Source organism: Buteo buteo, chromosome 11, assembly GCF_964188355.1.
Source record: "Buteo buteo chromosome 11, bButBut1.hap1.1, whole genome shotgun sequence".
NCBI lineage: Eukaryota > Metazoa > Chordata > Aves > Accipitriformes > Accipitridae > Buteo > Buteo buteo.
In genome coordinates, this window is record NC_134181.1 from 24,777,643 (window position 1) to 24,799,140 (window position 21,498).

The window sequence follows — 21,498 nt, forward strand, 5'->3', positions numbered from 1 at the left end:
CCCATGCTCTCCCTATTTTTGGGGTGAGGATGTGGTAGAGAGGCCAGTGGGTCGTGTGAAAGAGTATATAACCATTTTGATGCTCTCCCTCAGTATGCAGAGCAAAATATTACCGATTTACCTTACCAAATCTCAAGATATTTTATGTTCTTCCACTTGTGAAAGGGCATATTGTACCACGAGAGGGAAATGTTTCCAAGTAGGAAGCCGAAGCATGAGGTAAAGCAGTTTCATCATGTGATGCTGCTGTGAGATGCTAGTCCATGCAGTAGGCTCCTTAGAAATAGCAAAGGCTCAGATGAGGGCTTCAAAAACAAACAAAGGCACCCTCCTTCCCCCTCAACCCTATTTAAAAGTTGATTTGCAGAGGAACAGCACAGTATCACTTCCTTCCCCTGCCAGAAGGCGGAAATTCCTCTGTCCTTAATAAAATGATTATCTGCCATGCTCCAGAAACTTTTTCTGTTCAGACCATGGCATTTAAATACATGTGTTGAAAAGCCACAGGCTCCTGGAGAAAAGGAATAAACCTTCTGACCTGGTTTACTTGCACTTGAGGCCACATTCCACTAAACAAAGACATTTGATATCAGCCCTTTCTGCACCTTGGGGCTTTGCTTAGAAATAAGGGAAGGAGCACAGAGGTGTCAAAGCGACCTGAAATTGAGTGGAGAGGAGATGGGATGGGTCTGTGGTCCCAGCATGGAGGATGGAGTCTGAGGAAGGCCAACCTCTGTTTATTTTAAGTGCATCACATCATCTGACTTGACTTTATTACATAGGGACCAATTTCTTGGCAGAGACCTTATGTATTCACATATTGAAAACCAGCAACCTCAAATAATCTTCTGTCTTTTAAAAATCTTTGTTTCTATACCTGCTTCTTTGTTCTCGATTTTTTTTTAAAACTTTAGCAAAGCCCTTGTGTTTTGTTGTTGTAGTTAGTGTTGAAATTGGGTGTGCTCGCTCATGCTGTTGTTTGGGACTGTTGTTGTTGGCCCCTTCAACTACGAAGCATTGAGCTGGATGCTTATTCCATATTTTAGTCACCCTTGGGAAATACTATGGACTGGCAAGGAAGAAACTTCTTCAGCAATGCCTGCTGCTTGGAGGAAAACAAACCGGGCGGTAATAGAGGCTAGCAATGTTACTGTGGTAAAAGGTTTTTTTTTTGGTTTTTTTTTTTTCTGAAGAAACACCAGAAGTTTCGGAGCATGTTTTCTGAGAGCTGGAGCTGTTACTGCGAGCCAGCTGCTGTGGTCCAGCCACACCGCAGAGGTGGTTGGGCTGTTGCACAGCTCTGCTTTTAGCTGCAAGCAAACCACCATCCAAGTCTGGAAGTACTGCTTAGATTAAACTGCTGTTGGATTGAAATCTGACTTCAGGAACTGTAAAAATACTTGTTAAACCTAGATGTATCTATGATATTGAAAATAGGGGGATTTTCCTTTTCCGTTGGGAATACAAAAGGCTGGTTTATGTTTGATGAGGCGAGAAGTAAAAATGGACACTGTTGCACAGAAGCTTGCTATAGTATAGCTCACCTTTACTTGTCGAGCAATATCCTCATGGTCTCAGCTAAGCTAAGATTTGACAGCCTCACAGCTTAAGCCCTGTTGCTGTATTTGTTAAACCTGACTTTGATTCTTTTCTTTGTCCCACCAATTCTGGCAGCATTTCATGCATATGCAGCTCTTGGTGTCAGCGTACCACTTTGCTGTGGTTTGGAACCCCAACAATAGGCTTTTTTTGTGTGTGTTGGGTTGGGTTTTTTTTGGTCCCCTCCTCTTCCATAAAGCAGAAGCAGTTTGTCTACCTTCAAGGCACTCTGCACAACTCAGTTTGCAAAGATTGTGATGGAGGTTCTCTGGCTGGAGCGACTGTTTTTGTTACAGCCTAGGAGTTAGTTAGCAGCAAGCTTAAAAAAACCACAGCCATTAAATCAGCTCTGTACTCATTTTATTTCAGAAACATGAAAAAATGCCTTATAACTTGTTTAAAAACTCTGGTTCTGGTGCAGATCAGACTATGTTAACGTAGAAGAACGTTGAGTGCAGCTCTCATGGCAATGTTACGACATGGTTTCAGTTTAAGTCATGCTGAGCAAGCTTTGAACAACTACAGAGCTGGTTATGTGCGCTCCTCAACAATTGGGATTAGGCAAAAGCCCTACTTGAGGATTGAAGAAGTAAGCCTCAGTGTCTGCTATCAAACACTGCTTTCAAACATAGTGTCTCACCTTGCAAGGAAATCCCTGCTCGTGTCGGTAGGAGCTGGGGGCTGCTGGTGAAGTGCGTGGGGAGGAGAATGGGGCATTCATGCTTCTTGAACATGGGCAGGGGTTGGGAGCCCAGCCTGCCCACACAGCCGGGGAAGTGGTTTAGTGTGTAAGTGGCTGCATGGAGAGCTGAGGCTCTTTGCTTTCATTGTGGAAAAACCCATAATGCATAACAGGCTTGAGCCTGCCATCTGACTTGTGAGGGCAGCGCATTCAAATTCTCCACTTAGACGCTTCTTTCCTTCCCATACACCATAAAGGGCTTATTTTCACATCTCAAAGTAGACTTTTTATTTTCTCAAATGTTTTATCTGTGTGGAACCTTTCATAGAAGCAGTACTGCAATATTGTGTGTCACGGTCTCTGAAGGCTCACCGATTTCATGCTTCTTGAGTGCATTACCTGCCTGTTTCATCTCTTAGAAAGCATTGATTAGGTTTCCTACTGCTTTTGCAACTTTTCTACATGTAAAACCCAAGGTTTTTAGCTCCAAGCAAGACTGACGTTATGCTTAGTGGAGGTAGTATCAGTTCTTCCCCAAAATGATGATGTTCTGCTCTGGTGTGTGGTCAGTTGTGGAGGAGCGTAGGCAGATTGGTAATCATGCCTGTGGTGCCCGCAGGTTGGTACTGACAAAGAATAGAAATGACTGTCTGAAAGATCATGGTTTTCAAGGTGCCTTACAAGCATCTGGGTTAATTCTTTCTCTCTTAGATTGGGAAATAAACCCTCTTGAAGAGGCGGCATTAATGTTGTTAGGCAAACTTGCAACTCTTCTCCTCCCCTTCTGCATACTCATGCTGCTAGCATATGAGACTGGGTTCAGCCCCTACCCACAATCACATCAGACTCCTCCTCTGTCTAAAAAGGAGACCACATCTTTTAGTTTAGCGATCTAAGCTTTTCAGCTTATGAAAACAGCATGTGCTCAAAGCTTGAAATGGACCCTTAGTGCAGGCTCTGGAGAGGCAGTAGATGAAAGGACTAGAAACACGCATTGCACAGAGTCTATCTACATCAGATGCTGAAATGCAATCACTTTTAATGGAAGCTATATGCAGAGAACACTCCACCCTCTGAACTGGGGGGGGATTTGACGTAATACTGGTTTATTTTCTTTTTTCCACTGTCCTGTTTAGAAATGGCATCAGATGTTTCCTCGCTGGGTGCAGCTGTCAGCTCTGGGAACCCTGGACCGGGTGCACAAGCTGCAGGAGGCATCGTTCAGAGAGCCAACAAGAGGCGTCCTGGGTGAGTGTGTGCTCTGTACCTGTGTGGTTTTTACTTTTTGAGGGGGAGGTGTGTGTGTGAAGTGTATTTTTGAGAAAGCATTGCTCTCTTTCAAGAGTTGTCAGCCTTGTGATGAGGAAACTTGTCTACTTCTAAGCAAAGAAGTTTTCTGGTTCCTTCAGGTGTGCTGTATCCAGTCTTTTTACTTTGTAGTGGTATGCTTTATGCCAATCATACGCGTTAAAGCCAGGTTCTGTGTTACATATAAAAAGAGGGGATTAGAAAGTTGAGTTGCACCTCACAGGAGAATAGGGTTGCTCACCAAGGATTAAGAGTGAAACAGGAGTCACTGAAGCAGTGAGACAGGCCAGTTGCTGCAAGAGAGGTTGAAGAACAGAGAATGTGAATGTTGGGGCCTTACTCAAACCTTTGCAACTGTGCCCTCTCTGGGAGGGGTGGTGGGGGAAGCCGCAATGGGCTTGTGGTAGGCTTTTTGTTTGCTAAAAATGCCTTTGCAGATTAAAAGGATATTGAGTGGCTGCTCTTAAATTCCTGGCACAAGAAATTTCCTCTTAATTTTGAAGCTAATTAAAATCTCTCCCTGCCCCCCCCAGTCACTCAGACTTTCCTTCACCTCCATTTGCTGATGCGCCCACTCCCCTGCAGCTCCTCCCACGCTGTCTGCTACTTGTTCCTTGCACTTCATTTACAAACACGCATGCTGCTGTGCTGCATCTACACACCAGTTTTCCATCCTGAAGGGAAGTGTGGTGAAAAGTCTTTCCCCTGTCCTCCCACATACGCTTGTTAGAAATGTTTTTTTTGACCCTGTTAGAGCAAACACAGTGACGTTGTCTGCTGTTGAACTAAGGATGGTAACTACGCAGGTCACCAGACTGAACTTTAACTCTTGAAGTGTTTTGTCCTCCTCTGTGTTTTAAACGCAACTGATCCAAGCTTTTTTGTTGGGAGTACTCCATTTGTAGGCTGATTGGTCCCTTGAGCAGTGAGGAGCAGTTGTGGCAGCCTGTTGGGCTTCAGATCGCTGCTAGGAGATCCAGAGCTTTTGTAACAGGAGTTTGTGATGCAGTGGGTGCTCCAAGTGGGCTTTCTCTCTTCTGAACTGTTTCCTTGCTCTGTTTCTGATAGACACGTAAAGGAAGCCCCCTTCTAAACTTTGTGGATTGTTTCAAGTTAGCCCCTGGGATTACTTAAATCTTCCTTTCAAGAATCGTCTGCATCCCTGTAGGGACAGATGGAAAAGCAACCTCTAAAGGGGAGAGCACTTGGTTAATAATTATCTTCTTGCTTCTGTTTTTCAGACTTGATTTTGATGATGATGGAGAAGGGAACAGTAAATTCCTCAGGTGAGAGAGAACATTGCACCCAGAAGTTTCTGTTGTGTGGTCTAGGTGTGTCTGTGCATTCCCCCCAGAGCAGGAGCTTGCTGCTCATGTGGCTTTTCCTCTCCAGCAGTGCAGAGGGAAGCGGGGGGAGTCTGAAGGAGGCAGTGCTCTGCTTCCTTAAACTCTTCCCTTTCTCCTAGTCAGCAGTATACCTCCATCTTTGCAGCTGATGCCAAAGCAAAGCTGCTGTGCACATGGGGTCTGTGAATCCAGAGAAGGGACTGTGGCTGCGAGGGGATCCCATTACTCCTTTGGATGCAGTCTCCATCTCAAGTCTCCCTGATAGGCTCCATAGCGAGATGAGGTCAGCTGAAGAAGTGAGCCTTGCAAGCCCTGGGTTGAAGCGCTGTTACAGAAGTCCGTGATGATGTTGCTGTGTTTGATACCAGCATCTCAAAAGATTAAAGAGTTTCCATGAATGCTTCCAGCAATCCGCTGGTTGTTCCAGCACAGCACTAGAGAAGCACTGCTGCTGGCCAAGCCCTTGTTGATTTTAGAGAAAAATCTTCTGCCGAATAGCTTATTGGCACAACAGTGAGATGCTGAGCTTTTGTTAGTGCCTCAGACACATGTTACTTAATTCTCATCTGTTGTAAGGATGCTTCAATTACAGAGACATCCTTGCTCCCGAGGAGTTGGCGAGGCTGCGAGTATCTCCTCTCATTATCCATATGGAACACAGAAGAGTTGGAAGATCTCATGTTATTTATTTGTAGTCTCGCTACATGGTTTAGGGTTGGATAACTCTAATGGTACCGGAAGTCCATATGTTACAGTCTTTTGAAGATGACTGCAGAATGGCTTTGCGACGATAATGGTCCTGATGAATGTAGGATTTACCTACTGAGATCCTTTGGATGAGGGCCTTGATTTGGGCTAACTGTATCTTCAAAGTGCAGTTTAACCTATTTGTGTGTGATTGTGCTTAAATTACTGAGTGGGATGCCACTGTCCTTTATGAATGTGATGTGGAAAACATCATCTAGGTGATAAAAATAATTAAACTAGTCTTTTAGCTAGATAAATGAAGAGTATGGTTCTGGATTGCCTACATGCAGCAGTTTGCCTTTTTAACATCAGGCCTTTTTTGTGTGATTTATTAAACCTTGTTCTTCTCTCAATGTCTTTGGGAAAGAATAAGTGTAAACACTTTAAGAACTCTTTGTCCCCTCCCCCTTCTCCTAGGTGTGATGATGACCCGATGCCAAATGATAAAGAGAGATTTGCCAGGTAAGAATCTGCTGTGATGCAGTTTTTTGAAGCTTTTGGTGACAAACCACCTTGATGTAAGAGAGATCCTGCAGCACCCTTCTAACTAGTGGTTAGATTTTTCTCTCTTTGAAGGAAGGTGCACCAAAGGATACAGACATTTTCCTTGGTGTTTTTTTGGACCAGTTCATTATGAGTGTGACGAAATGACATTCCTCTTTTTCAGCATTTCTTTTGGCTGTTGCCTTGGTCTGACATTCTTTTCTGCTGCTCAAGAAACTTGCAGAGATACAAGTTTCTTGTTTAGTTCAAGTTTTACTTGAACAGGGTTTCTGGCAAATGTGGTTTATGTGTTTTGTGGGGGAGTTAGGCAGAAGCTTTCTCTGTAAATAGGGGATTTCCTAGAGATCAGTGTACCGTAACATTATAGGCAATGTTTTGACTTGGATTGTTTACTTGTTGGTGTCTGAAAGTAGCTCTGTACCATCTAGTACTGGGACTGACTTCATGGTATTTTTACAGCTTTCTGAAGCCTATGGAACTCAATTAAAATATTTCATGGGTTTATTTTGTGTTGACGTGTAATGTTTTTGCCAAAGCGAGGTTTTTTGGTGTATATCAGAGTGCTGTAAATTCCAGGGTGTCCCCTCAGCGCAAAGGCACATCATGCCATGTCTTGCTAAGAGATAAAATGAGCAAATAGAGAGTAATGGCCAAGACACTATGTTTAGCAGCTTGTCTTAAGGAGGGGTCTGGCTTCAGAAATTCCTGAAATAGGAGTTAAAAGTCAAGTGATTGAGGACATTGGGGAAAGGACTGCCCAGCATGTTGTCTCAAGGAGCCTGAGGGTCAGCAGGGCAGATCACATCGCAGGGTGAGCCAGGGATGATGTTGGGTGCAGGGGCCTTTCCCTGTGATCTCACTGAGGGCATGTACTGAAACTAGTGGTCTAGAAATGCTTTGCAAAATGTCTGTTCGGTAATGTTTCAGCCAGAGCTATAAACCTCTGTCGGTGCCTCAATGCAGACAGGAAAAAAAATTGCAAAACCAAAATTTCAGGTCACCATCATGCTGTTATCTGTGAAAGGGCTAGCAAGGACTTCTAAGCTGGGGTTCTCCAGCTTTTTAACTGGCTTGACTTGTTCTGAAGTCAAGCAAATTAGAAATGTTTGCCAGCCCACATCGAATGACTTTTTTCCCTAATGCAAGTCGTAAGCTCTGGGAACTGAAGATATAGCTGACCCTAATAATACATTTAAGTGCTAAAATAATACAAAATACTAAAAAAATACATGCTGTAGGCAAGCATTGCAGTGCTGAACATCTTCATGGCCCTTAAAGTTAAAAATTCTACCTAACTGTGAAGTGCCATAGCTGGAGTAGGGTCTTGGCTCCCTGTGATCTCTGTTGTGGTGTGGCCTTTGATCATCCCAGTTAACGCACCTGTGGTAGGCGAGGAGGGAATAAACAAAGAAACAAAACAACTGAATGTCAGGTCTGAATTGCCAAAGCCCAGAGCCTCTGTCTCTGATGGGCCATCAGCAGTACCTGTGCCCTTTAACGTAGAGATTATCACTTCCATTACTGGCTTGGGTAACAAGGACAATGGCGGGAGGTGAAGAGCAGTAACAAAGTCATCAGTGTTGTTAGTGTGCTGACACCCTGAATGCAGCTATAAGAAAAGTGTGGCACAGCTCCCCCCTGCATCTGTGCCGCTTGACCTGCCCATAGCTGTCAGATCTGTTTTCTGGGACCGCTCATATCCTGTTCCTTGCAGCTCTGGCAGCCCTCATTTTCTAGTACGTTCTTCCCTCCTCAGATGATGTGAGGCAAAACAGAGCGTGAAAGCGAACGTGATTACTTTATTTAAGTACTGTACTAAAACCTGTTTGAAGTGGAAGGGTACTACAGCTGACCAATGCTAAAAACACCTCCTGTACTCCATAAATCCACAGTTACATTTTAGATGCTCAGCCTTTGAGAGATTGCATGCCTGCCTTACTGAACACAGGTGGTACCTTCTCCTTTCCTGGCGGTAGCTTTGGGGGGATTATTTGTTTTCCAAGGCAGCCAAACCTCAAGGAGGAAAACTTATCATCAGCCTCTGTAAAACAAGGTTTGCAGATTCCTCTTCCCTGAAAACTGAAAGTGCATGCAGGTTGGTGGGGATGTCTGTGTGCGGTTTTGTAGATGATGCGTGTAACATCTCTGTGTGCAATTTGTTGTGTAGCCATCTTGACTGTGTTGTCCTGAATGGTGTTTATGTAGCAGCGTTACAAAAATGTGTGGTGTTAGCTGTGAATTTTACGCTGTTTGTGGATTTGTTTGGTTTTTTTTTTTAATCTGCGTTTCTGGTTTCTTAATACTATCAAAGAGGCTATTGATTTTTTTTCTCTTTAAAGGGAGAGTAGTTTAATATGAATGGGACCCTAATTCCCAGTTCTGCTATTAACCTTCTAATCTTGCACAGAATAATCTGTGCCTCGGTTATATGTAAAACAGAGATACCCCTTGGCTATTTTACAGTCTTGGTAAGCGTCTTAAAAGTTTGGAACGATGTAGATAGCAGGCACCCGATTAATGTGTAATGTTGCAAACTAATGACTGCTTTGTTTTATGGAATTGCTACTCTGCAAAACAGACGTGTCTGTAGGCTGGGTTTCCTAGTACATCTTCCCATTTTTCATTTCTTTAAACTTTTTCCATTTTAGCTTAGATCGCTGATTTTATTTTTAGGTCTGATGATGAACAGAGTTCAGCGGATAAGGAGAGACTTGCCAGGTAGGAGAATGGAGATTTCAAGCATGGACAAGCAGAGTATTTCCTTTCCTTAATGTTTCTCTAGGCATTCCTTCTCTCTTTTTTTTTTTTTTTTTCTCTCCTCCCCCCCTCTCCTTCCCTCATCTGCTGCAGTAGAGGACTTGAAACTGAACAGACTTCTGGAAATTGCTGTGTAATTGGAATTAGGAGGGGAAAGGCATTTAGTCCCCTTGTGAGAATGTCTTTGGGGAAAACACAAAAGGATTTCTTTGCCAAAGACCACAGGGTAGAGCGTGGTTGGGCCATTGCTTTCACCGAGAATTGTAGCTTTTCTAACCTGTGCTAAATAAGATTTTTCTTGTGCTGGATCAAGGTGCCAAATGGCCTGTTCTCACCTTGGTAAGGTTTTGTTGCAGGAATACTGTTGTATTATCAAACCAGATATTAAAAATTGCACTAGTTTAGTTTTTTTTCTACCCCATAAAACCTTCCAGGAAAGATGGTGTCCTGCGCCTTACAGCAGTTTAGCCTTACTGAAAACAGGAATTTTTTTCTCCCCAAGTTCCTTTTTGTGATAAATGAGGGACTGTGGCTGAAATGACCGAAGCAGTCATCTTGAATGCCCTACCATCAATACAGAAATGTACCCCCAGAAGGTGTGCACACAGCTGCAGCTGGTTGAAATGGTGTGTTGTCAGGACTGTATTTCTCCAGCAGAAAACCACCAACTCTAAATATACTGTTCCCTGTTTTCAGCTGCAAAATAAAAACTGCTTAAATCACCTTCAAGGTTTCTGTTGCTTGCCACCCACAGCTTGTTACTGCTGCAGAGCTGAGGATTGGTAATTCATGAAGAATGGCTTGTTTTGTGGCCAAACTTAGCCTGGTTTCTTGCAAACTTACCCTGTAACTTCTTTGGACTGTTCCACCCTAGACTTGTCTTAAGCAATGCACAGAACTAAAAAGACTGTCTTGGGTGCTGAGAATGTCACAAGCCTGGTCAGTTTATTGCCTGCTGGCTGGTTTTAAAACAAAAAATAACCCCCAGACATGACCTTTCCTAACTGTGGTATTGCATAGCTTAAATATTTGAGGAGATAAGGAAACCCTAGAGGTGGGGCCTGTGAGTACAGCAACCGGCCGTGCTTTTCAGGGATTTCTCCTCCAATGAAGTAGTGACCCTTTCCTCTGTTCCCAGTAGTCAGTTGTTGCTGTCATGCAAGAGCCTGTAGTAAAGAATATTTGGCAGTGGAGCAAGTAAAATATCTGATGGTTTCCCAGTAGCTTTTGTAGTGAAGAAGCTTCATTTTCACACTTGAGTATGTGAGTTTGGAGAAACTGAATTAAAGGTGAGTGTGATAATTGACGCACTTCATTTTCTGAATATCAGTTTCTTGCAGCAAGGAGGAAGGTCATTGAATGATTGCACACACCTGGTAGTGATAGATGCTCCATTTTTGTATTTATCCTCTTTAATTCACTTGCCTGTCTATGTTCCTTCCAACACTTTAATCTCATTTCATTTCCCACCATGTGCTTCCTTGCATCTGATCCATTCTTCTATATAGGAAACCTGGCTTTTAAGCTCTGTTTTGAAAAACCCACCTCAGTAACCCAGTTAAACTACATGCTGGATAAAAAGAACCAAGTCTAAACAATTTATGTTCTGATCTGGGGGTTGATGGGGGCTGTGCCCTGTGAGCAGGCTTGCAAAAGGTGTGTGAAGAACCTCTTTAAGGACTGTAAGTGGGCAGCATTCGTTGTGGTGCCTCTGTAGAGGTCTGCGCGCACCACCCAGGTGTGTGCCTCGTAGATGGTCCGTCCGCATTGGCCTTCATCTCTACAGAAATTGGGTGTATATCTCCTCTAAAGCTTTCCCTCCTGCCATGATACTGTAAAAGGCTCTCAATGTAACTGAGAAGTATCTTCATAAAGGCACTGCAAGGTGAGACTCATCTGTTGTAACTTAGGTGCCCAAGCCTTAGCTGTGGCCCTGGCCTTCTTGTATCATTATTGGAGACACGTGGGTGTCTGCAAGGTGATGGTGGAGGGGATTTAATGCATCCTTAGACAAACAGTGGATGCAATGAGTCTTCATAATCTGTCTGCACCAGTGCTCTTTAAAGGCAAGTTTCCTCAGTAAAGTGAGGTGAACCCCACTTTAAGAGCAGAGGCCATGGTAAAGGAAGAAATCCTTTGGCTTGCCACAGTGTTGTGGAATTGATGGGGAAGCTTCTTTCTCTGCTAAAATAGCTTAGCCTAGCTTGTTGCCTTCACCAGATACCAGGGAATGGATGTGATTTAAAGTGAGGCTCTTGTCCACAGCAAAGACAGTCTAACTGTAGGCTGTCCTCCTTGCACTTGTTCCTGCGTTCCTTTGTGCACGCCCAGCATGTGAGGTGCTTGTAGTCCTTCTAACTCCTGGTGACCCTGATGCATCTCTGTGTTTTGCACTCTGGCCTTGTGGAAGTGTTGACATGGGGAAACAGCTGAGGCTTCTGGCCTGTTGGTAACTTCATCTTCCTCCTCTCCTCCCTGGCCTTTTGCAGGGAAAATCACAGCGAGATTGAACGTAGGCGAAGGAATAAGATGACTGCCTACATCACAGAGCTGTCAGATATGGTGCCCACCTGCAGTGCCCTGGCCCGCAAACCAGACAAGCTCACCATCTTGCGCATGGCTGTCTCTCACATGAAGTCCCTGCGTGGCACAGGCAATACCTCCACTGATGGCACCTACAAACCCTCCTTTCTCACTGACCAGGTCTTGGCTTGATGCTGCTTTGTGGGAAATACTGCAATCATGGAGGGGGGCGGGGGGGCCTGGAATTAAATTGGGGATGGAGGGAGATAGGTGCCTAGGGTGGGTTTAGAGGGTGTCACCTGCTTGGCTCTGGAGTTGAGAGGATGTCTGTCTGTCTGTGAATGCAGGAACTCAAACATCTGATCCTAGAGGCAGCCGACGGCTTTCTGTTCATAGTGTCCTGTGAGACCGGGAGGGTGGTCTATGTCTCCGATTCTGTGACTCCTGTCCTGAACCAACCCCAGTCCGAATGGTTTGGCAGCACCCTGTATGACCAGGTGCACCCGGACGACGTGGGCAAGCTGAGGGAGCAGCTCTCCACATCAGAGAATGCACTGACAGGTAAAGCAGCCTGCAAAGGGCCTGATGGGGGCAGGCAGTATGAAAGCCTGCAGAGGACTTGGATTAAAACCTTCCCTTTGTAGAAGGAACCAAACCCTGGTGCCTTTCTAACAAGGATCCTGCAGCCCCCCCTGAGAATGCATCTAAAGGTACCATTGGTGACACTTGTGTCTTGCTAGTTCTCTAATATGTTACCTGGTGCCTGTGTTGGTGAAAGGACTCACATGGCAGTGGCATCTTGTTTTTAATTCTTTCTTTAGGTCGCATCCTAGATTTGAAGACAGGAACTGTGAAGAAGGAAGGCCAGCAGTCCATGAGGATGTGTATGGGTTCACGAAGATCCTTCATCTGCCGAATGAGGTAATGAAGAGATTCCTTGGGGAAATCTCGTTTGAGCCTGAAGCTGAACTTGCTCCCTGGCCCCTTCATGCTTTTATTTCAGCTTTTTTTTTTTGCTCGTTCTGATGTAGACATGATATAACATGGCTGAGCTTTCCACACAGTGCTAACAGTCAAGTTCTTGAGATTTTTCTTTCCCCTATGCTTGGATAGCTCTCAAGACTGTTGTCGTAGAAGATCCAGTTTCAAGTAACAATTTTTGACCCCATGTGTCACCTCCCTTGAAGTCTGTAGAATGAGGGCTCTTCACTTGTGTGATGGAGGTTCAAAGGTTCATCCCCATTTATAGACTTCTTCCGCTTATTCAAGATGGTCAAATTGTTTTGATGTTGATCAAGAAAGATAAAAGCCTTTCCCCTCGTATTTCTAATTCTGGTACAGGTGTGGCAACAGCTCAGTGGATCCAGTCTCTGTAAATCGTCTCAGCTTTATGAGGAATCGCTGCAGGTAAATTATACAAGAGTTATGGGCAAGCATGCTGCATTGCTAGGAACAAAAGGAGCTACAGTGGTGGGGACACACTAGTGAGTGAGTGTAGGGTAGACTAGTACAGATCATAGAAGAGTTTAGATCTGCTGGTAGAGGAACCAAATTATCACTATGCTGATGAAGATAATCCTGGGGAAGATTAACCTTTCTTTATTCCAAGATTGGATTTGAAGTCACTTTAACACTGCATGTTCTTTACACTGCTGGTGTTGAGCTCTGGTGTATCTTGTCCCTTTTTAATTTGAAATTGAGATAGATTCCAACCTATTCTGTTCTTGAGCCTCTTGCATTTATGTTAAGTCTTTGGGTTCTTTTTACCCTGAAGATGTTCTGTGGAAGCTTTTTCAAACTTCAAGTAGAAACCTTGCCTCACCTTACCCCAGTTTAATATATAGCACAATCAGACTGTTTCTCTCTCCCAAGGAATGGCTTAGGTGCTGCAAAAGATGGCGAACCTCACTACGTTGTGGTGCACTGCACGGGTTACATAAAAGCCTGGCCCCCCGCAGGTAATGTCTTAGCCGAAGTGTTCAGTTGTGACTGTTTTTAAGAGCATATGGTCTAAAGGTGTTCTATGAACTGAATGTGGCAATGAATGCTTTCCAAATGTATCTATCACTTTTTCTTATTTTAAGATTGAACTAATTTCTGCAATTGCTAGATCAGAGATCTGTGTCTCTGAACAGTAGAGATACTGTAGAGGATGAAAATAATATTACACTGTCTGATATGCTAGCTTGTGCTGAAAGTTACAGAGATCTTTAACCTTTCTGGTGAAAAAAGGGAGGGGGAGGCAACTTCATTTGCCAAATTCCTTCATGGGAAAGGGTATTGAATTACAAAACAGGGCGGGGAGATGTATTGAAGTCAGAACTACATGTCTTTTTCCTCTGAAATTAGCAATTTTCTTGTATTGACCTTGCTGGAATTTTTTGGCACTTGCCTCTCAGGTGTTTCACTGCCTGATGATGACCCCGATGCTGGCCAGGGCAGCAAGTTTTGCCTCGTGGCTATTGGCAGGCTCCAGGTGGGTAGCATCTTTCAATGGTTCAACATTGCCTTGTCCGAAAAGTCCACAGAGTTAAACTGTTCTGTCTGAAGATGTTCCCTGACTGCCACAAATCCAACTGCAGGGCTGGCTGGTCAGTAGAAAGCAGCTCTTGCAAGATTTGATAAGTGTACTGTCTTGCCTTGCAGGTCACTAGCTCACCCAACTGCACAGACATGAACAATGTTTGTCAGCCGACAGAGTTTATCTCCCGACACAACACTGAAGGCATTTTCACCTTCATAGATCACCGCTGTGTGGCCACGGTTGGCTACCAGCCTCAGGTGAGAAAATGGTAGGAGCTTTCTAAGAAAGAACTGCTGTTGAAACTTACTTTTCCTTCCTCCCTCTCTTGTACATCATGGCTCTGCTTGTCTAACAGATCTGATAAAAAGATGCCCAGGGCCTAAACATGTGTTTCTTCTCCACCAGTTGCTTTTTCATGTGCTTTTCTAAGTACTTTGATCATTGGAGGGATGGGTGGCTCTGGATTATGTCTAATGTCAATTAAGATTGTTTTTGCCTCCATTTGAGTTAGAGATCAAACGTTAGTCAACTGCTGTTGTGCTTCTCTTTAAAATACAGCATGCCAGTTCCTGTACTTGGTTTGTGTAACAGAGATTTGGTGGAGGGGGAGCAGTAACTACCTGTCCAAAGTGGAATAATTAATGAGGCAGACCTGAAAGAGGGAGTCTGCCTGCCAGATGAACTGACTTGATCTCTCTCCTAATTCCTTTAAAATTAGGAACTTCTGGGGAAAGACATTGTGGATTTCTGCCACCCAGAAGACCAACAGCTTTTGCGGGACAGCTTTCAGCAGGTAAAACACTTTAGCTACTACTTCGCATGTGGTGTGGTATTCAGATTGGAATCTGTCTTGGTGCTTGCAAAGCAATGAAACTAATTGGAAAACCAAGAGGAAAATAAACCTTAGATATTTCTCCTTTGCCCAATGGCAAACAGTTACAGATATAGTCACATAACTGTAAATGTGCAAAACAAAACAGAAGCATCTGATGTCTAACTCTTGAATTCATCCTCTGGCTGCTAGTCCAATCTGCTTTTAGGGCCAGAGACGTGGCTCCAAAGTGCCTACTTGAATGCCATGCTTCTGTGGCTGAAACACTGGTTCATCTCTAGGGCCCAGCCCAGTGCTGCAGAACTCGAAATGGATGTGGTTTGCTTGCCCTGTTGTCGTTACTCTTATTTCTGAGGGCGTTGGACTTGTGGCAGGGCAGGTAAGACTGCTCCTGTGCTTTCATGACTCCAAAAAGTAGCTGCTCATATCCATTTGTCCAAATAGTTGGAATCAGAAGCAACAGCATGTGCTTCATTTACTGGAGGCTTTTTCATACATCTCACCAGTGCAAAGAGATAAGAAAAGTGAGAGTCAAAAAGGGGATATTAGATTCTCTTTCCATATCATTCAGGAATCAAGATAGCATAAGGCAATAGTAGCAGTGGCATTTGGTTGGGGAAGACCAAGATATGGTCTTGTAGGCTGTGAGGCAAAGGGCCATCATGAGGTTTTAGTGGGGGGTGGCTTATGCTCAGAAGCAGGTTGCTCTTCAACGCCTTCCTTTATCAGGTACTACTGATGGCATTACGTTTTTTTAGGTGGTGAAGTTAAAAGGCCAGGTTCTGTCAGTCATGTTCCGATTCCGATCCAAAAACCGGGAATGGCTCTGGATGAGAACCAGCTCCTTTACCTTCCAGAACCCCTACTCGGATGAAATTGAGTACATCATCTGTACCAACACCAACGTCAAGTATGTACATGGAAATGACTTGCCAACCACCAGTGATAGCACACGAACCTGCTGGGATCTTGTCCCAGAATAACCAGCAGCACAGAACTGGGGAGCTTTGGCCTCTCCCCCTCACCAAGCATCCCATCAATTTGCATAGGCCCTGGAGAAATTGCTAAGTCCCATGAGCGCTCTTTTCCTGGGCCGTGGCAGGCACTACAGGACTATAAAGTGCAAGAAATTTAATTCCTTTGGCTGTCTCGGTTGTATGGCTTAGCAAGCTGCCAACGTTCAGCTCCAGCAGTGCCTTTTTTAACTCTGATTACTGGAGCAAGTCTCCTGTCTGTGTGCTTGCATTCAGAGTTAATATTAGTGAAGTCTGCCTTTGAATGTAGCTCTTGGACTCCTGTGACAGTCGGGGGGGCAGCTGGTCCAGAGAGTGGCTTTTCATGTGAGCAGGACTGTCTGCACCTGATGGTAGGAAGTAAATGCTTATTTTTCTTCGCTGTTGTAGTTTGTCCTTGGACTCGGAAACAAGCTCCAGTGGGAAGACTGCTTTCATTGCTGTTATCTTCTTTTCCCTCTCTTGACTGTTTTAGTGGGTTGGTGCATCTCCGTTGGGAGTGATCAGAGCTGCTCTCTCTTCCCGTGAGTGAGCTCCAGGCCCCTTGCAGAAGAGCAGCAACTGAAATAAAAACAAAACGTGCCTGCATGTGATTCATAACTGCAGGCTTGGTGGGTGCAGTAAATGGAGTCTCTCCAGCTAGGCAAACAGAAGGCTAGATTGCTTGTGGACAATTGAAGCCAGGAATTTTTTTTGCAAAGGGACAAAGTCCTAGAGTGCAGGTAGCATTTCTTCCCTTCCTGCAGCTGGCAAACTGATGCTTTCTGATGAGAAAGTATTAAGAGTTGAGCAGTGACAAATCCCTCTGGCTTTAAAGAGCTGTGGTCTGAGTGCAAGGCTGAAATCTGATGCAGATCTGATACAGGCCTTAATTCCTGTCCCAGTGTTAGAGATATCTCTTTGAACTCATTCATTCCACACGCATCCATTCTCACATCCATATTATGCCTTCTAAAAGCACTGCATAAATTCAGACCAGATAAGAAGCAATCTGTGTCTGTGGTTGAGGTGCATTTTATCTATGTGCATCTTTGCTAGGTTATCTGTATTCTCATCTTTTGAGATCAGGTACTATTGAAGCAGCAGCTTGCGAAAGAACTGTCAAGAAAACGCTGGATTTTTATTTCTTTCTTGTGGGAGTTCAACATTAACTGACTTCTGACAGTTAACAGAAGAGCATAAAGAACTCCACCAATGTCTTGCGCTTAAAATCTAAAACTGCTGGTGGTCTCTGCAGGCTCTAGCTCTGGAGTGTCTGACATAGAGCTGAATGGAAAAACCTTGGGGGTTTTTAGGTTCCTACAACCTTTTCTTGTGCTTTAAGGATGTTGCGGATCTGGCCATACTCGTGGTTCAAGTTAGTAATTGCTCCCCTGCTCAGTGACTGAGTGGGAGGGGGCAGAGCCCTTTGGCTCATAGCCATTAGCATTATATTACATGACACCCTCCCCTTTCAGAGACCACGGAGACTGAGTGGAGGGATCCTTCATTTGAACAGGTTTTGCAAAAGCAAAGCTTCCACTCTTGTCCAAGACAGGTGCACTTTCCTGCACACAGTAGCCAACTGTTTGCTTTCATTTGGTATTTTTTAAATTTATTTTTTTCTTTCTTTGCTTTAAAGGAACTCGAGCCAGGAGTCTCGGCCTGCCCTGTCAAACTCAATGCAGAGGCCCCAGCTGGGGCAGAGTGTCAACCTTCCCCTGGAGATGGGCACGGCACAGCTGCCCTCAAGGTCAGGAGGTGCTCAGCTCCTTTTACCATGCCTCTCTTGCTGGTTCTGCCCTCCTGTCAAATAGCCTTCCTACCCAAACTTTCCTCTCTGCAGCAATGAACTCCTCTGGGCTAGTGAATCATTGGTGTAACCACAGAGTATCTGTTCCCTTGGCAGTCATTTTTAGCAGCCAGTGTTCTCCTGTTACAGAGACTTTCTATTTTAGGCAGCAGCAGCCACCACAACAGACAGAGCTGGAAGTGGTCCCAGGAAGAGAGAGCCTGTCTGGTTACGACCACTCACAGGTAAATCAACAGGGGGTTTGGTTACTCCTTGCATTTGTTGTCCTGCATTATTTAAATTACCTTTTGCTGGGGCTTGAAAGGTGGCCATACGAGATTGACTTGAGGCTGCTGAGGGTTTGGAGAGGAAGGTGTTCTGCCTTGGGTTTTGCTGGATCTGCTTGCTTGATTCTGATCCACTGCTGTGGCATCCTCCCCACTATGCCCACATCAATGCTGCCAGCCCTAAATGGCCCCACTGTCCCGATAAAATACGCAGGAGTTGAGAGAGCAGCCTGGCCTCTTGCGTGCAAGGTCTTTGCCTGCAAAGCCCTCAGCTGTTCTCCATGCTGGCTGCGAGACCGCTGACTTCCTTTGTGCTTGAGGCACTGACGGCTCACATTTATACCTGCTCCCAGGTTCCTGTTCAGCCTGTGACTGCTGCTGGCCCAGAGCACAGCAAGCCCTTGGAGAAGGCAGAGAGCCTTTTTAATCAGGAGCGGGACCCAAGGTTCAGTGAAATCTACAGCAGTATCAATACAGGTAGGGAGTGCTGGGCTGTGAGGTATGGCCAGGGGCACATCACATCTTTATCTGATTTCAGCTTCAATCTGAGTGCTCTTTGCTGTTTCCTAAGTCACTCAGAGCAGTTCTGGGTGTGGAGGCTCAGCGTGACTGTGTTATGGCAGCCCAGGTCTTGCAAACTAGTGCTGATTTTCACGCTGGATGGATAATTCCTGTCTAGGTTGATGTGATGTTGTGGCAATGAATTGTCCTTCAGCCAACATTTTGCTAGAGAGGTGTGGGGAGGGAGTGGGTGATAAGGTGTGTCTTGCTCTGGTCTTAACTGCCTGCCTTAGTCTGATCCTTCCTGCTTGTCCCCAGAGAGCAGTTCTCGGTGTTCCTAGTCTGAGCACTGAATGTAGTGGATGCTCTAACCCCAGAGGACCTTAAAGCAAGTTTATTAGAAAATGGAGAAGAAATCAAATTAAACAGGCTTTTAGAAAACCATCTGGAGTCCATGTCTGGATAAGGAGCAGTCATGTTTGCTTTGGCTCAGAACGGTCTTCCTTCACATGGGGATGTCTCTTGCAACTGCTTCTCTGTCCCTGTTCCTGCTGCTGAGACTTTCTCAGCCCTGAAGTGAATCAGCCTCTCTCCACAGACCAGAACAAAGCCATTCCTGCCAGCACAGTGCCTGCCAACCAGCCCCTCTTTACGCAGGGAAACACTTTCACCCCATCGCGACCTGCCGAGAACTTCAGGTGAGGCTTCTTATGCTGTGCTTTGAATGGGCTCATGTTAATTTTATCTTGTCCTGCAGTTGTTCCTGTTCTGTTTCTGTGTCCTTCTGCAACAGCTGAGTGTTCCCAGCCTTGCTCTGCATGGCAGTGATTGTCCATAAATGTGTTCCTATATACTGTGCACAGGAAATACAGGGGGAGCCCATCCAGGCATTGGTTTCTTTGAGGGGTGGGTGTGAAACTCTCTCTGCTGTCTGGTGCTGCTTTACTCCTGGTCAGAGGTGCAGGAGCTTTGAGGCAGTGTGCAGAGTTGGCATGGCCCCTTCTCTGCTGTGCCAGTCCTTGCCCTCATCTTCACCTCCCCAGCTACTGCCCCGATTCCCTGATATCCCTCTGCTCTGTTGCTTGCCAGAGCTTGTCTGCAGGATAGCTGTGCCTCTTGGACATGCTTAGGCTGAAGCCCCAGAACTGAGCTGGGTGAGACTAGCCTTGCCCACAAACCCAGGAGCTCCTGCCAGTTGTGTCCACAGCAAGGCAGCATGATGGGCACTGGCACATGAGCAAAGTTACCCCACATTTCTGGGCTCATTTGTCCCCACCGATAACTTGCACGGATGGTGTTTGTGCCTCTTTGTCCTGTATGTGATACCTAGTGTCCCAAGAGCATGTCTCCTGTCTTCCAGGAGCAGCAGCATGGTACCTCCTGTGAACATTATTCAGCAGCAACCCTCATCAGCAGGCCGGATCTTAGCACAGATTTCACGCCACTCCAACCCAGCTCAGGTCAGCGGAACCAACTGGGCTCCAGGGACACGGCCAGCATTCACACCCCAGGTAGCAAAGCCTTTACCCTCAGTGCAGTCTGCGAGTCCCCGCTGCCTTCCAGACCCTTCTCACCATCATGAAACCACCTGCTTTAACTCTGTAGCTGAGTGATGGAGCAATGCTGTGTGCCCATGTGCTTTCCCCTTTGGGGCCAGTCCAGCAACTTCTCACCCTAGTTAAGACAAGGCTCAGAATAAAAGCATTTCTCCTCTTCCTCTCCTGTTTCTTGCTCTCTTACAGCAAGTGGCATCCCAGACGGTGAAGACTCGGCCCCCTTCTTTCAGCATGGGGACTTTCCAAGGCACCCCGTCCTCCTTCAGCCCCATGACAGCACCTGGCTCTACGGCTTCCCCTACTGGGGCTGCTTACCCGAACCTTGCCAGCCGTGGCACAGGCTTCAGTGAGTATGGCTTGGGATGCTGGGGAGGTTGGAGTGGCAACAAAATCCCCTCGGGGGAAAGCTGGGAGCATCAGTCAGATAAAGCCTTGGTGTGATATGATCTCCATCGTTTTCTTGTGTATGTTGGGAATGCCCAAATGTGGAGAGCACAGCTAAATCCCTGCTTCGGCTAACACTGCCTTTATCACCTTTAACCATTGTCTCAGCATGAGGCTCCAGAGCAGATGAATTTTGAACCATTTTAAGGCTGACTGGGAGGAAACAAACCCCTCTGGGATTCCCCTGCGTTTGTTCTTGTTCTACCCCATAGATGGGTACTGACAAATGCCTTAAATGCATGTGACAGTTTAGTGGCTTTTCTTGGAGGGGATATCTTAACCTGTTACCAGTAGGCACCACACAATGAGTTGTGCGCTTCCTAGTCCCATTAAAGGATCACAGAAACCACAGCCCTACACCAGGAATTGCTTGCTGACTTGTTCTCTGTTAAGCAGCCACGGAGACAGCGCAGACCCCTGCCCCGTTCCAGACGCGGGCAGCCGAAGGTGTGGGGATGTGGCCCCAGTGGCAAGGACAGCACCACGGCCCGGCATCGGGGGAGCAACATGTGCAACAGCCGCAGCCAAGCCAGCCTGAGGTCTTCTCAGTAAGACGGTGCTTTTTTAACCTCCTGAGTGAGGACTGGTGTGGGCCAATCTTATGGGAATGAGTGATATTTGCTTCCCCAGCGTGGGCAGCTGGCTGAAGCACCAAGAGCTTGTCCCTCTAGTTCATAATATCTGGTGAGGTCTCAAAGTTGTGAATAGCCTGATGGAGCTGAAATTGGAAAGGAGAGGGCAGAAAGGCTTCAGCAGGACTGGCTTTGTGTCTTGGTCTGTTGTGGGATCAGTGTGAAACTCTACCAGCTCCGCAGTTGAATTAACCCTTCTAGCTCTAATTAAAACCAATAACAAAAAAGCCAAACACCTCCGCCCCTGCCTCCCAATCCAATAAAGTGAAGAGAATTCCTTGAGAGTTCATATTCTTGCAACTTGCTGCCCCCTGCTTTCAAAGGAGTCAGTGCAGTCACTACTTATGACTTCGATTTGCTGCTTTCCTGCAGCCTCGGACACAAACCCTTTATATGCCCTTGGGAGGGAAGGGACCATCTTGGTGTGCAGTACCTACTCTGGCAAACTGCTCTGTGACTGAATTACCAACGT

General features: G+C 45.7%; 1 protein-coding gene across 11 annotated transcripts in view; it reads left to right on the plus strand.

Moving 5' to 3' along the window:
- Positions 1–21,498, plus strand: part of ARNT (aryl hydrocarbon receptor nuclear translocator) — a 28,944-nt gene that overhangs the window by 4,667 nt on the left and 2,779 nt on the right. The window contains exons 2-22 of one of the 11 annotated variants that reach the window (XM_075040740.1): positions 3,418–3,529; positions 4,831–4,875; positions 6,100–6,144; positions 8,860–8,904; positions 11,433–11,646; positions 11,814–12,027; positions 12,111–12,176; positions 12,288–12,387; positions 12,808–12,873; positions 13,339–13,424; positions 13,866–13,942; positions 14,113–14,247; positions 14,709–14,783; positions 15,581–15,732; positions 17,457–17,567; positions 17,773–17,851; positions 18,247–18,370; positions 18,993–19,092; positions 19,755–19,905; positions 20,137–20,296; positions 20,788–20,942. In XM_075040740.1, the coding sequence (XP_074896841.1) occupies positions 3,418–3,529; positions 4,831–4,875; positions 6,100–6,144; positions 8,860–8,904; positions 11,433–11,646; positions 11,814–12,027; positions 12,111–12,176; positions 12,288–12,387; positions 12,808–12,873; positions 13,339–13,424; positions 13,866–13,942; positions 14,113–14,247; positions 14,709–14,783; positions 15,581–15,732; positions 17,457–17,567; positions 17,773–17,851; positions 18,247–18,370; positions 18,993–19,092; positions 19,755–19,905; positions 20,137–20,296; positions 20,788–20,942 (2,312 nt within the window). The remainder of the gene's footprint in view (positions 1–3,417; positions 3,530–4,830; positions 4,876–6,099; positions 6,145–8,859; positions 8,905–11,432; positions 11,647–11,813; positions 12,028–12,110; positions 12,177–12,287; positions 12,388–12,807; positions 12,874–13,338; positions 13,425–13,865; positions 13,943–14,112; positions 14,248–14,708; positions 14,784–15,580; positions 15,733–17,456; positions 17,568–17,772; positions 17,852–18,246; positions 18,371–18,992; positions 19,093–19,754; positions 19,906–20,136; positions 20,297–20,787; positions 20,943–21,498) is intronic. The other 10 variants (XM_075040742.1, XM_075040741.1, XM_075040743.1 and 7 more) reach the window with 10 other exon arrangements.